At 52.7% G+C, this 12,131-nt stretch overlaps 1 protein-coding gene across 4 annotated transcripts in view; it reads left to right on the top strand.

Moving 5' to 3' along the window:
• The window catches only part of RBM43 (RNA binding motif protein 43), a 52,887-nt gene extending 41,250 nt beyond the window's left edge, over window positions 1-11,637 (top strand). For all 4 annotated transcript variants that reach the window (XM_063924587.1, XM_063924588.1, XM_063924586.1 and 1 more), the window contains one exon: window positions 10,008-11,637. In XM_063924587.1, the coding sequence (XP_063780657.1) occupies window positions 10,008-11,144 (1,137 nt within the window). In that variant the 3' untranslated portion in view covers window positions 11,145-11,637. The remainder of the gene's footprint in view (window positions 1-10,007) is intronic.
• Window positions 11,638-12,131: the final 494 nt, after the last annotated feature.

Below are 12,131 nucleotides of genomic sequence, written 5' to 3'. Positions count from 1 at the left end.
ACACGTCCTGTGATGTGTCCTGTAACGCGTCCTGTGATGTGTCCTGTAACGCGTCCTGTGATGTGTCCTGTAACACGTCCTGTGATGTGTCCTGTAACGCGTCCTGTAACACGTCCTGTGATGTGTCCTGTAACACGTCGTGTGATGTGTCCTGTAACGCGTCCTGTGATGTGTCCTGTGATGTGTCCTGTAACGCGTCTTGTGATGTGTCCTGTGATGTGTCCTGTAACGCGTCCTGTGATGTGTCCTGTAACGCGTCCTGTGATGTGTCCTGTAACGCGTCCTGTGATGTGTTCTGTAACGCGTCCTGTGATGTGTCCTGTAACGCGTCCTGTGATGTGTCCTGTAACACGTCCTGTGATGTGTCCTGTAACGCGTCCTGTGATGTGTCCTGTAACGCGTCCTGTGATGTGTCCTGTAACGCGTCCTGTGATGTGTCCTGTAACGCGTCCTGTGATGTGTTCTGTAACGCGTCCTGTGATGTGTCCTGTAACGCGTCCTGTGATGTGTCCTGTAACACGTCCTGTGATGTGTCCTGTAACGCGTCCTGTGATGTGTCCTGTAACGCATCCTGTGATGTGTCCTGTAACACGTCCTGTGATGTGTCCTGTAACACGTCCTGTGATGTGTCCTGTAACGCGTCCTGTGATGTGTCCTGTAACGCGTCCTGTGATGTGTCCTGTAACACGTCCTGTGATGTGTCCTGTAACACGTCGTGTGATGTGTCCTGTGATGTGTCCTGTAACACGTCCTGTGATGTGTCCTGTAACACGTCGTGTGATGTGTCCTGTGATGTGTCCTGTAACACGTCCTGTGATGTGTCCTGTAACGCGTCTTGTGATGTGTCCTGTGATGTGTCCTGTAACGCGTCCTGTGATGTGTCCTGTAACGCGTCCTGTGATGTGTCCTGTAACGCGTCCTGTGATGTGTTCTGTAACGCGTCCTGTGATGTGTCCTGTAACGCGTCCTGTGATATGTCCTGTAACACGTCCTGTGATGTGTCCTGTAACACGTCGTGTGATGTGTCCTGTAACACGTCCTGTGATGTGTCCTGTAACACGTCCTGTGATGTGTCCTGTGATGTGTCCTGTAACACGTCCTGTGATGTGTCCTGTAAAGCGTCCTGTGATGTGTCCTGTAACGCGCCCTGTGATGTGTCCTGTGACGTGTCCTGTGACGTGTCCTGTAACGCGTCCTGTGACGTGTCCTGTAACGCGTCCTGTGACGTGTCCTGTGATGTGTCCTGTAACGCGCCCTGTAACACGTCCTGTGATGTGTCCTGTAACACGTCCTGTGATGTGTCCTGTGATGTGTCCTGTAACGCGTCCTGTGACGTGTCCTGTAACGCGCCCTGTGACGTGTCCTTTAACGCGTCCTGTGACGCGTCCTGTGACGCGTCCTGTAACGCGTCCTGTGACGTGTCCTGTAACACGTCCTGTGACGCGTCCTGTGACGCGTCCTGTAACACGTCCTGTGATGTGTCCTGTATCACGTCATGTCCTGTAACACGTCCTGTAACACGTCCTGTGATGTGTCATGTAACACGTCCTGTGATGTGTCCTGTATCACGTCATGTCCTGTAACACGTCCTGTGATGTGTCCTGTAACGCGTCCTGTGATGTGTCCTGTAACACGTCCTGTGATGTGTCCTGTGACGCGTCCTGTAACACGTCCTGTGATGTGTCCTGTAACGCGTCCTGTGATGTGTCCTGTGACGCGTCCTGTGATGTGTCCTGTAACACGTCCTGTGACGCGTCCTGTGATGTGTCCTGTTACACGTCCTGTGATGTGTCCTGTAACGCGTCCTGTGACGTGTCCTGTAACGCGTCCTGTGATGTGTCCTGTGACGCGTCCTGTGATGTGTCCTGTAACACGTCCTGTGATGTGTCCTGTAACACGTCCTGTGATGTGTCCTGTAACACGTCCTGTGACGCATCCTGTGATGTGTCCTGTAACACGTCCTGTGATGTGTCCTGTAACACGTCCTGTGATGTGTCCTGTAACACGTCCTGTGATGTGTCCTGTAACACGTCCTGTGATGTGTCCTGTAACGCGTCCTGTGATGTGTCCTGTAACACATCCTGTGATCTGTCCTGTAACACGTCCTGTGATGTGTCCTGTAACGCGTCCTGTGACGTGTCCTGTAACACATCCTGTGATCTGTCCTGTAACACGTCCTGTGACGTGTCCTGTAACGCGTCCTGTGATGTGTCCTGTAACGCGTCCTGTGATGTGTCCTGTAACGCGCCCTGTGACGTGTCCTGTAACGCGTCCTGTGACGTATCCTGTAACGCGTCCTGTGACGCGTCCTGTAACGCGTCCTGTGACGTGTCCTGTAACGCGTCCTGTGATGTGTCCTGTAACGCGTCCTGTGATGTGTCCTCTATCACGTCCTGTGATGTGTCCTCTGATATGTACTGTGATGTGTCCTGCAACGCGTCCTGTGATGTGTCCTGTAACACGTCCTGTGATGCGTCCTGCAACGCGTCCTGTGACACGTCCTGTAACGCGTCCTGTGATGTGTCCTGTAACGCGTCCTGTGATGTGTCCTGTAACGCGTCCTGTGACGTGTCCTGTAACGCGTCCTGTGACGTGTCCTGTAACGCGCCCTGTGATGTGTCCTGTAACGCGTCCTGTGACGTGTCCTGTAACGCGTCCTGTGATGTGTCCTGTGACGTGTCCTGTAACGCGTCCTGTGACGTGTCCTGTAACGCGTCCTGTGACGTGTCCTGTAACGCGTCCTGTGACGTGTCCTGTAACGCGTCCTGTGACGTGTCCTGTAACGCGTCCTGTGATGTGTCCTGTAACGCGCCCTGTAACACGTCCTGTGATGTGTCCTGTAACACGTCCTGTGATGTGTCCTGCAACGCGTCCTGTGACGTGTCCTGCAACGCGTCCTGTGACGTGTCCTGTAACGCGTCCTGTGACGTGTCCTGTAACGCGTCCTGTGACGCGTCCTGTGACGCGTCCTGTAACACGTCCTGTGACGCGTCCTGTGACGCGTCCTGTAACACGTCCTGTGATGTGTCCTGTATCACGTCATGTCCTGTAACACGTCCTGTAACACGTCCTGTGATGTGTCATGTAACACGTCCTGTGATGTGTCCTGTATCACGTCATGTCCTGTAACACGTCCTGTGATGTGTCCTGTAACACGTCCTGTGATGTGTCCTGTAACACGTCCTGTGATGTGTCCTGTGACGCGTCCTGTAACACGTCCTGTGATGTGTCCTGTATCACGTCATGTCCTGTAACACGTCCTGTAACACGTCCTGTGATGTGTCATGTAACACGTCCTGTGATGTGTCCTGTATCACGTCATGTCCTGTAACACGTCCTGTGATGTGTCCTGTAACACGTCCTGTGATGTGTCCTGTAACACGTCCTGTGATGTGTCCTGTGACGCGTCCTGTAACACGTCCTGTGATGTGTCCTGTATCACGTCATGTCCTGTAACACGTCCTGTAACACGTCCTGTGATGTGTCATGTAACACGTCCTGTGATGTGTCCTGTATCACGTCATGTCCTGTAACACGTCCTGTGATGTGTCCTGTAACGCGTCCTGTGATGTGTCCTGTAACACGTCCTGTGATGTGTCCTGTGACGCGTCCTGTAACACGTCCTGTGATGTGTCCTGTAACGCGTCCTGTGATGTGTCCTGTGACGCGTCCTGTGATGTGTCCTGTAACACGTCCTGTGACGCGTCCTGTGATGTGTCCTGTTACACGTCCTGTGATGTGTCCTGTAACGCGTCCTGTGATGTGTCCTGTAACGCGTCCTGTGATGTGTCCTGTGACGCGTCCTGTGATGTGTCCTGTAACACGTCCTGTGACGCATCCTGTGATGTGTCCTGTAACACGTCCTGTGATGTGTCCTGTAACACGTCCTGTGATGTGTCCTGTAACACGTCCTGTGATGTGTCCTGTGACACGTCCTGTGATGCGTCCTGTGATGTGTCCTGTGATGTGTCCTGTAACACGTCCTGTGATGTGTCCTGTAACACGTCCTGTGATGTGTCCTGTAACGCGTCCTGTGATGTGTCCTGTAACGCGTCCTGTGATGTGTCCTGTAACACGTCCTGTGATGTGTCCTGTAACGCGTCCTGTGATGTGTCCTGTAACGCGTCCTGTGATGTGTCCTGTAACACGTCCTGTGATGTGTCCTGTAACACGTCCTGTGATGTGTCCTGTAACACGTCCTGTGATGTGTCCTGTGATGCGTCCTGTGACACGTCCTGTGATGCGTCCTGTGACACGTCCTGTGATGCGTCCTGTGACACGTCCTGTGATGTGTCCTGTGACACGTCCTGTGATGTGTCCTGTAACACGTCCTGTGATGTGTCCTGTAACGCGTCCTGTGATGTGTCCTGTAACGCGTCCTGTGATGTGTCCTGTAACACGTCGTGTGATGTGTCCTGTGACGCGCCCTGTAACGCGTCCTGTGAGGTGTCCTGTAACGCGTCCTGTGATGTGTCCTGTAACGCGTCCTGTGATGTGTCCTGTAACGCGTCCTGTGATGTGTCCTGTAACGCGTCCTGTGATGTGTCCTGTAACGCGTCCTGTGATGTGTCCTGTAACGCGTCCTGTGAGGTGTCCTGTAACGCGTCCTGTGATGTGTCCTGTAACGCGTCCTGTGATGTGTCCTGTAACGCGTCCTGTGATGTGTCCTGTAACGCGTCCTGTGATGTGTCCTGTAACGCGTCCTGTGATGTGTCCTGTAACACGTCCTGTAACACGTCCTGTGATGTGTCCTGTATCACGTCCTGTGATGTGTCCTGTAACACGTCCTGTGATGTGTCCTGTAACACGTCCTGTGATGTGTCCTGTAACACGTCCTGTAACGCGTCCTGTGATGTGTCCTGTAACGCGTCCTGTGATGTGTCCTGTAACGCGTCCTGTGATGTGTCCTGTAACGCGTCCTGTGATGTGTCCTGTAACACGTCCTGTGATGTGTCCTGTAACACGTCCTGTGATGTGTCCTGTAACACGTCCTGTGATGTGTCCTGTAACACGTCCTGTGATGTGTCCTGTAACACGTCCTGTGATGTGTCCTGTGATGTGTCCTGTAACACGTCCTGTGATGTGTCCTGTAACACGTCCTGTGATGTGTCCTGTAAAGCGTCCTGTGATGTGTCCTGTAACGCGTCCTGTGATGTGTCCTGTAACACGTCCTGTGATGTGTCCTGTAACGCGTCCTTTGATGTGTCCTGTAACACGTCCTGTGATGTGTCCTGTGATGTGTCCTGTAACACGTCCTGTGATGTGTCCTGTAACACGTCCTGTGATGTGTCCTGTAACACGTCCTGTGATGTGTCCTGTGATGTGTCCTGTAACACGTCCTGTGATGCGTCCTGTGACACGTCCTGTGATGCGTCCTGTGACACGTCCTGTGATGCGTCCTGTGACACGTCCTGTGATGCGTCCTGTGACACGTCCTGTGATGCGTCCTGTGACACGTCCTGTGATGTGTCCTGTGACACGTCCTGTGATGTGTCCTGTAACACGTCCTGTGATGTGTCCTGTAACGCGTCCTGTGATGTGTCCTGTAACGCGTCCTGTGATGTGTCCTGTAACACGTCGTGTGATGTGTCCTGTGACGCGCCCTGTAACGCGTCCTGTGAGGTGTCCTGTAACGCGTCCTGTGATGTGTCCTGTAACGCGTCCTGTGATGTGTCCTGTAACGCGTCCTGTGATGTGTCCTGTAACGCGTCCTGTGATGTGTCCTGTAACGCGTCCTGTGATGTGTCCTGTAACGCGTCCTGTGAGGTGTCCTGTAACGCGTCCTGTGATGTGTCCTGTAACGCGTCCTGTGATGTGTCCTGTAACACGTCCTGTGATGTGTCCTGTAACACGTCCTGTGATGTGTCCTGTAACACGTCCTGTGATGTGTCCTGTAACACGTCCTGTGATGTGTCCTGTAACGCGTCCTGTGATGTGTCCTGTAACACGTCCTGTGATGTGTCCTGTAACACGTCCTGTGATGTGTCCTGTAACACGTCCTGTGATGTGTCCTGTGATGTGTCCTGTAACACGTCCTGTGATGTGTCCTGTAACGCGTCCTGTGATGTGTCCTGTAACGCGTCCTGTGATGTGTCCTGTAACACGTCCTGTAACACGTCCTGTGATGTGTCCTGTAACGCGTCCTGTAACACGTCCTGTGATGTGTCCTGTAACACGTCGTGTGATGTGTCCTGTAACGCGTCCTGTGATGTGTCCTGTGATGTGTCCTGTAACGCGTCTTGTGATGTGTCCTGTGATATGTCCTGTAACACGTCGTGTGATGTGTCCTGTGACGCGTCCTGTAACGCGTCCTGTGATGTGTCCTGTAACGCGTCCTGTGATGTGTCCTGTAACGCGTCCTGTGATGTGTTCTGTAACGCGTCCTGTGATGTGTCCTGTAACGCGTCCTGTGATGTGTCCTGTAACACGTCCTGTGATGTGTCCTGTAACACGTCCTGTGATGTGTCCTGTAACGCGTCCTGTGATGTGTCCTGCTACACGCCCTGTAACGCGTCCTGTAACACGTCCTGTGATGTGTCCTGTAACACGTCCTGTGATGTGTCCTGTAACACGTCCTGTGATGTGTCCTGTAACGCGTCCTGTGATGTGTCCTGTAACGCGTCCTGTGATGTGTCCTGTAACGCGTCCTGTGATGTGTCCTGTAACGCGTCCTGTGATGTGTCCTGTAACGCGTCCTGTGATGTGTCCTGTAACACGTCCTGTGATGTGTCCTGTAACACGTCGTGTGATGTGTCCTGTGATGTGTCCTGTAACACGTCCTGTGATGTGTCCTGTAACGCGTCCTGTGATGTGTCCTGTAACGCGTCCTGTGATGTGTCCTGTAACGCGTCCTGTGATGTGTCCTGTAACGCGTCCTGTGATGTGTCCTGTAACACGTCCTGTGATGTGTCCTGTAACACGTCGTGTGATGTGTCCTGTGATGTGTCCTGTAACACGTCCTGTGATGTGTCCTGTGACACGTCCTGTGATGTGTCCTGTGACACGTCCTGTGATGTGTCCTGTGACACGTCCTGTGATCTGTCCTGTAACGCGTCCTGTGATGTGTCCTGTGATGTGTCCTGTAACGCGTCCTGTGATGTGTCCTGTAACGCGTCCTGTGATGTGTCCTGTAACACGTCCTGTGATGTGTCCTGTGATGTGTCCTGTAACACGTCATGTGATGTGTCCTGTAACGCGTCCTGTAACACGTCGTGTGATGTGTCCTGTAACGCGTCCTGTGATGTGTCCTGTAACACGTCCTGTGATGTGTCCTGTAACGCGTCCTGTGATGTGTCCTGTAACACGTCCTGTAACACGTCCTGTGATGTGTCCTGTAACGCGTCCTGTAACACGTCCTGTGATGTGTCCTGTAACACGTCGTGTGATGTGTCCTGTAACGCGTCCTGTGATGTGTCCTGTGATGTGTCCTGTAACGCGTCTTGTGATGTGTCCTGTGATGTGTCCTGTAACACGTCGTGTGATGTGTCCTGTGACGCGTCCTGTAACGCGTCCTGTGATGTGTCCTGTAACGCGTCCTGTGATGTGTCCTGTAACGCGTCCTGTGATGTGTTCTGTAACGCGTCCTGTGATGTGTCCTGTAACGCGTCCTGTGATGTGTCCTGTAACACGTCCTGTGATGTGTCCTGTAACACGTCCTGTGATGTGTCCTGTAACGCGTCCTGTGATGTGTCCTGCTACACGCCCTGTAACGCGTCCTGTAACACGTCCTGTGATGTGTCCTGTGACGCGTCCTGTGATGTGTCCTGTAACACGTCCTGTGATGTGTCCTGTAACACGTCCTGTGATGTGTCCTGTAACACGTCCTGTGATGTGTCCTGTAACACGTCCTGTGATGTGTCCTGTAACACGTCCTGTGATGTGTCCTGTAACGCGTCCTGTGATGTGTCCTGTAACGCGTCCTGTGATGTGTCCTGTAACGCGTCCTGTGATGTGTCCTGTAACACGTCCTGTGATGTGTCCTGTAACACGTCGTGTGATGTGTCCTGTGATGTGTCCTGTAACACGTCCTGTGATGTGTCCTGTAACGCGTCCTGTGATGTGTCCTGTAACACGTCCTGTGATGTGTCCTGTAACGCGTCCTGTGATGTGTCCTGTAACGCGTCCTGTGATGTGTCCTGTAACGCGTCCTGTGATGTGTCCTGTAACGCGTCCTGTGATGTGTCCTGTAACGCGTCCTGTGATGTGTCCTGTAACGCGTCCTGTGATGTGTCCTGTAACGCGTCCTGTGATGTGTCCTGTAACGCGTCCTGTGATGTGTCCTGTAACACGTCCTGTGATGTGTCCTGTAACGCGTCCTGTGATGTGTCCTGTAACGCGTCCTGTGATGTCCTGTGATGTGTTCTGTGACGCGTCCTGTGATGTGTCCTGTAACACGTCCTGTGATGTGTCCTGTGACGCGTCCTGTGATGTGTCCTGTAACACGTCCTGTGATGTGACGTGTCCTGTTATGTGTCCTGTGACGCGTCCTGTGATGTGTCCTGTAACACGTCCTGTGATGTGACGTGTCCTGTTATGTGTCCTGTGACGCGTCCTGTGATGTGTCCTGTGATGTGTCCTGTAACACGTCCTGTGATGTGTCCTGTAACACGTCCTGTGATGTGTCCTGTAACACGTCCTGTGATGTGTCCTGTAACGCGTCCTGTGATGTGTCCTGTGACGCGTCCTGTGATGTGTCCTGTAACACGTCCTGTGATGTGACGTGTCCTGTTATGTGTCCTGTGACGCGTCCTGTGATGTGTCCTGTAACACGTCCTGTGATGTGACGTGTCCTGTTATGTGTCCTGTGACGCGTCCTGTGATGTGTCCTGTAACACGTCCTGTGATGTGTCCTGTGATGTGTCCTGTAACACGTCCTGTGATGTGTCCTGTAACACGTCCTGTGATGTGTCCTGTAACACGTCCTGTGATGTGTCCTGTAACGCGTCCTGTGATGTGTCCTGTGACGCGTCCTGTGATGTGTCCTGTGACGCGTCCTGTGATGTGTCCTGTGACGCGTCCTGTGATGTGTCCTGTAACACGTCCTGTGATGTGTCCTGTGACGCGTCCTGTGATGTGTCCTGTAACACGTCCTGTGATGTGACGTGTCCTGTTATGTGTCCTGTGACGCGTCCTGTGATGTGTCCTGTAACACGTCCTGTGATGTGTCCTGTGATGTGTCCTGTAACACGTCCTGTGATGTGTCCTGTGATGTGTCCTGTAACACGTCCTGTGATGTGTCCTGTGATGTGTCCTGTAACACGTCCTGTGATGTGTCCTGTGACGCGTCCTGTGATGTGTCCTGTAACACGTCCTGTGATGTGACGTGTCCTGTTATGTGTCCTGTGACGCGTCCTGTGATGTGTCCTGTAACACGTCCTGTGATGTGTCCTGTGATGTGTCCTGTAACACGTCCTGTGATGTGTCCTGTTATGTGTCCTGTGACGCGTCCTGTGATGTGTCCTGTAACACGTCCTGTGATGTGTCCTGTAACACGTCCTGTGACGTGTCCTGTGACGCGTCCTGTGACGCGTCCTGTAACACGTCCTGTGATATGTCCTGTGATGTGTCCTACTACACGCCCTGTAACGCGTCCTGTAACATGTTGCCGCCTGGACTAGTAATCGCCATCTGTGTACCACGCGCTGATTCCGGACTGTTCTCTCCCTTACACGTGGTCACATGTTATGCGGTCTTTTTGTTTATGCGCTGTTCTAGTTTAGCGATTTTAGTGGGATTTGGGCAGATGTCTCAGTATATCCGTTCTTACAGCGCGAGAGGTTATTGTGGGGTCTGTATGTCACAGTTATGTCGTTTTGTGTTTCACTGGGGCTGATGCAGCGGGGACGTACGCCATCTTGCTGGTCCTGCGTATTTTAGCATTGCGCGTTCTGCGATACTGAGCTACACAGGCTATGGGCGATGCGTGCGTCACTTCCACCTCTGTATCACGCCGCTGTGTTTATCTTATTACTTATGTGCATTATTTAATATCTCTCTCTTCCCTCCAGTTTTCCCTGCCCATTAGAGCGGCCTTAAGCCTGAAATATTTCAGTGACGTTCTGGAGGTAACGAGGCTCCTGAGGGAAAGCAATCTGCGCATATCTGAAAAAAGCCGAGGCACGAGGCTCTACATTGAAGGGAATTTCCATGATCTGAGACAGTGCCGTGATAAGCTGTATGAGAAATTAGGTGGTCACCTGCTCCGTACACCTAATGGCGAGGAGACGCCAACACCCAGCTCCAAGTTCCATCATACGTCAGCAGATACGGAGAACAGACCACCCAGGCACAACAACCCCCCTACTAATGTGACCAATAGCAGGAGATCAAAAAATGCCTCGGAGGTAGCGAATGACTACGACCTGAATAGCTCCGCCTCCAGACAACATAAAGGCGACTTTATAAAACCATCCGCCAACATCTCCTACACGAAGGCAGCGAATGAGTCCCTCTCACCATTGCCCCGTGATAAGTCGTCCACACCCACGCATACAGAAAACGTCCACGCCTCCAGCGCAGTCTCTCGCAGCTTGTATTTGGATGCGGGAGTCTACAGCTACGTAATGACATTTGAAAGATCTATGATTGACAATATTCTCCGTTTCTGTTCTCTAGATATGACACTAGAGGATTGTGGGAACTGTATCGGGATCACACTGACGGCAAAGTCTCCATATAGCAGCGCTCTCTTACAGTATGGCCTGGATAAAATGACAAAGCTGTTTGCCTGTTACGAAGCTAACCTCCACAGAGACTGCGTCAAGCTGCCCGTCATTGCGGGGTCATCGAGAGAAGAAGTAGCCAAGAGCTTGCAGCGGCATCTACTGAAACAAGACATTTACGCATGGCGAAGTCAGAACTCTCTGAACCTTATTGGCCCCCCTGACAAAATCCTAAAATTTAAGCAGGAATGGGAATCTACACAACCCAGGAACGAAAAGAAAATGTCAAGTGACTCCCACCCCCCCACAGAGGGACCGACAAATGTGCACATAGCTCCACAGGGCAAGACTCAGGTGGCCGACGGGAAGCCGAGAGCGCGGGAACCCAGTCAGGGGCCTGCTTCCCGGGGGAGAGGTATCCCGCAAGAGGTGAATCGCAGAGGAGCACCCTCCGCCAGCCCCCAAAAACCACAGTGGAGATGAGATGAACAATACTGGAGCTTATTAAGGGCTGTTATTTAAATGACATTCTAGAATATAGTTTATTTTTACTAGCACGACCCCTTGCACTGACTGCGCAGTTCTCTGCACCGACTACCACCTGCTTTCCAGTTACAGCAATCTGTAAGGACCCCTCCCGCTTACTGCGGAGTGCACGGCTCCCGTCTTAACACCTGCTTTCCAGTTGCAGCAATCTGTAAGGACCCCTTGCGCTCACTGCGCAGTGCACGGCTCCCGTCTAACACCTGCTTTCCAGTTGCAGCAATCTGTAAGGACCCCTTGCGCTCACTGCGCAGTGCATGGCTCCCATCTAACACCTGATTTCCAGTTACAGCAATCTGTAAGGACCCCTCACGCTCACTGCGCAGTGCATGGCTCCCATCTAACACCTGCTTTCCAGTTGCAGCAATCTGTAAGGACCCCTCGTGCTCACTGCGCAGTGCATGGCTCCCATCTAACACCTGATTTCCAGTTGCAGCAATCTGTAAGGACCCCTCGTGCTCACTGCGCAGTGCATGGCTCCCATCTAACACCTGATTTCCAGTTGCAGCAATCTGTAAGGACCCCTCGTGCTCACTGCGCAGTGCATGGCTCCCGTCTAACACCTGATTTCCAGTTGCAGCAATCTGTAAGGACCCCTCGTGCTCACTGCGCAGTGCATGGCTCCCGTCTAACACCTGCTTTCCAGTTACAGCAATCTGTAAGGACCCCTCACGCTCACTGCGCAGTGCACGGCTCCCGTCTAACACCTGCTTTCCAGTTGCAGCAATCTGTAAGGACCCCTCACGCTCACTGCGGAGTGCACGGCTCCCGTCTAACACCTGATTTCCAGTTGCAGCAATCTGTAAGGACCCCTCGTGCTCACTGCGCAGTGCATGGCTCCCGTCTAACACCTGCTTTCCAGTTGCAGCAATCTGTAAGGACCCCTCGTGCTCACTGCGCAGTGCACGGCTCCCGTCTAACACCTGA

This window comes from Pseudophryne corroboree, chromosome 5 (genome assembly GCF_028390025.1).
Source record: "Pseudophryne corroboree isolate aPseCor3 chromosome 5, aPseCor3.hap2, whole genome shotgun sequence".
Taxonomy (NCBI): Eukaryota; Metazoa; Chordata; class Amphibia; order Anura; family Myobatrachidae; genus Pseudophryne; species Pseudophryne corroboree.
The sequence above is the reverse complement of the archived record's forward strand: the minus strand, read 5'-3'. Positions and strand labels throughout refer to the sequence as shown.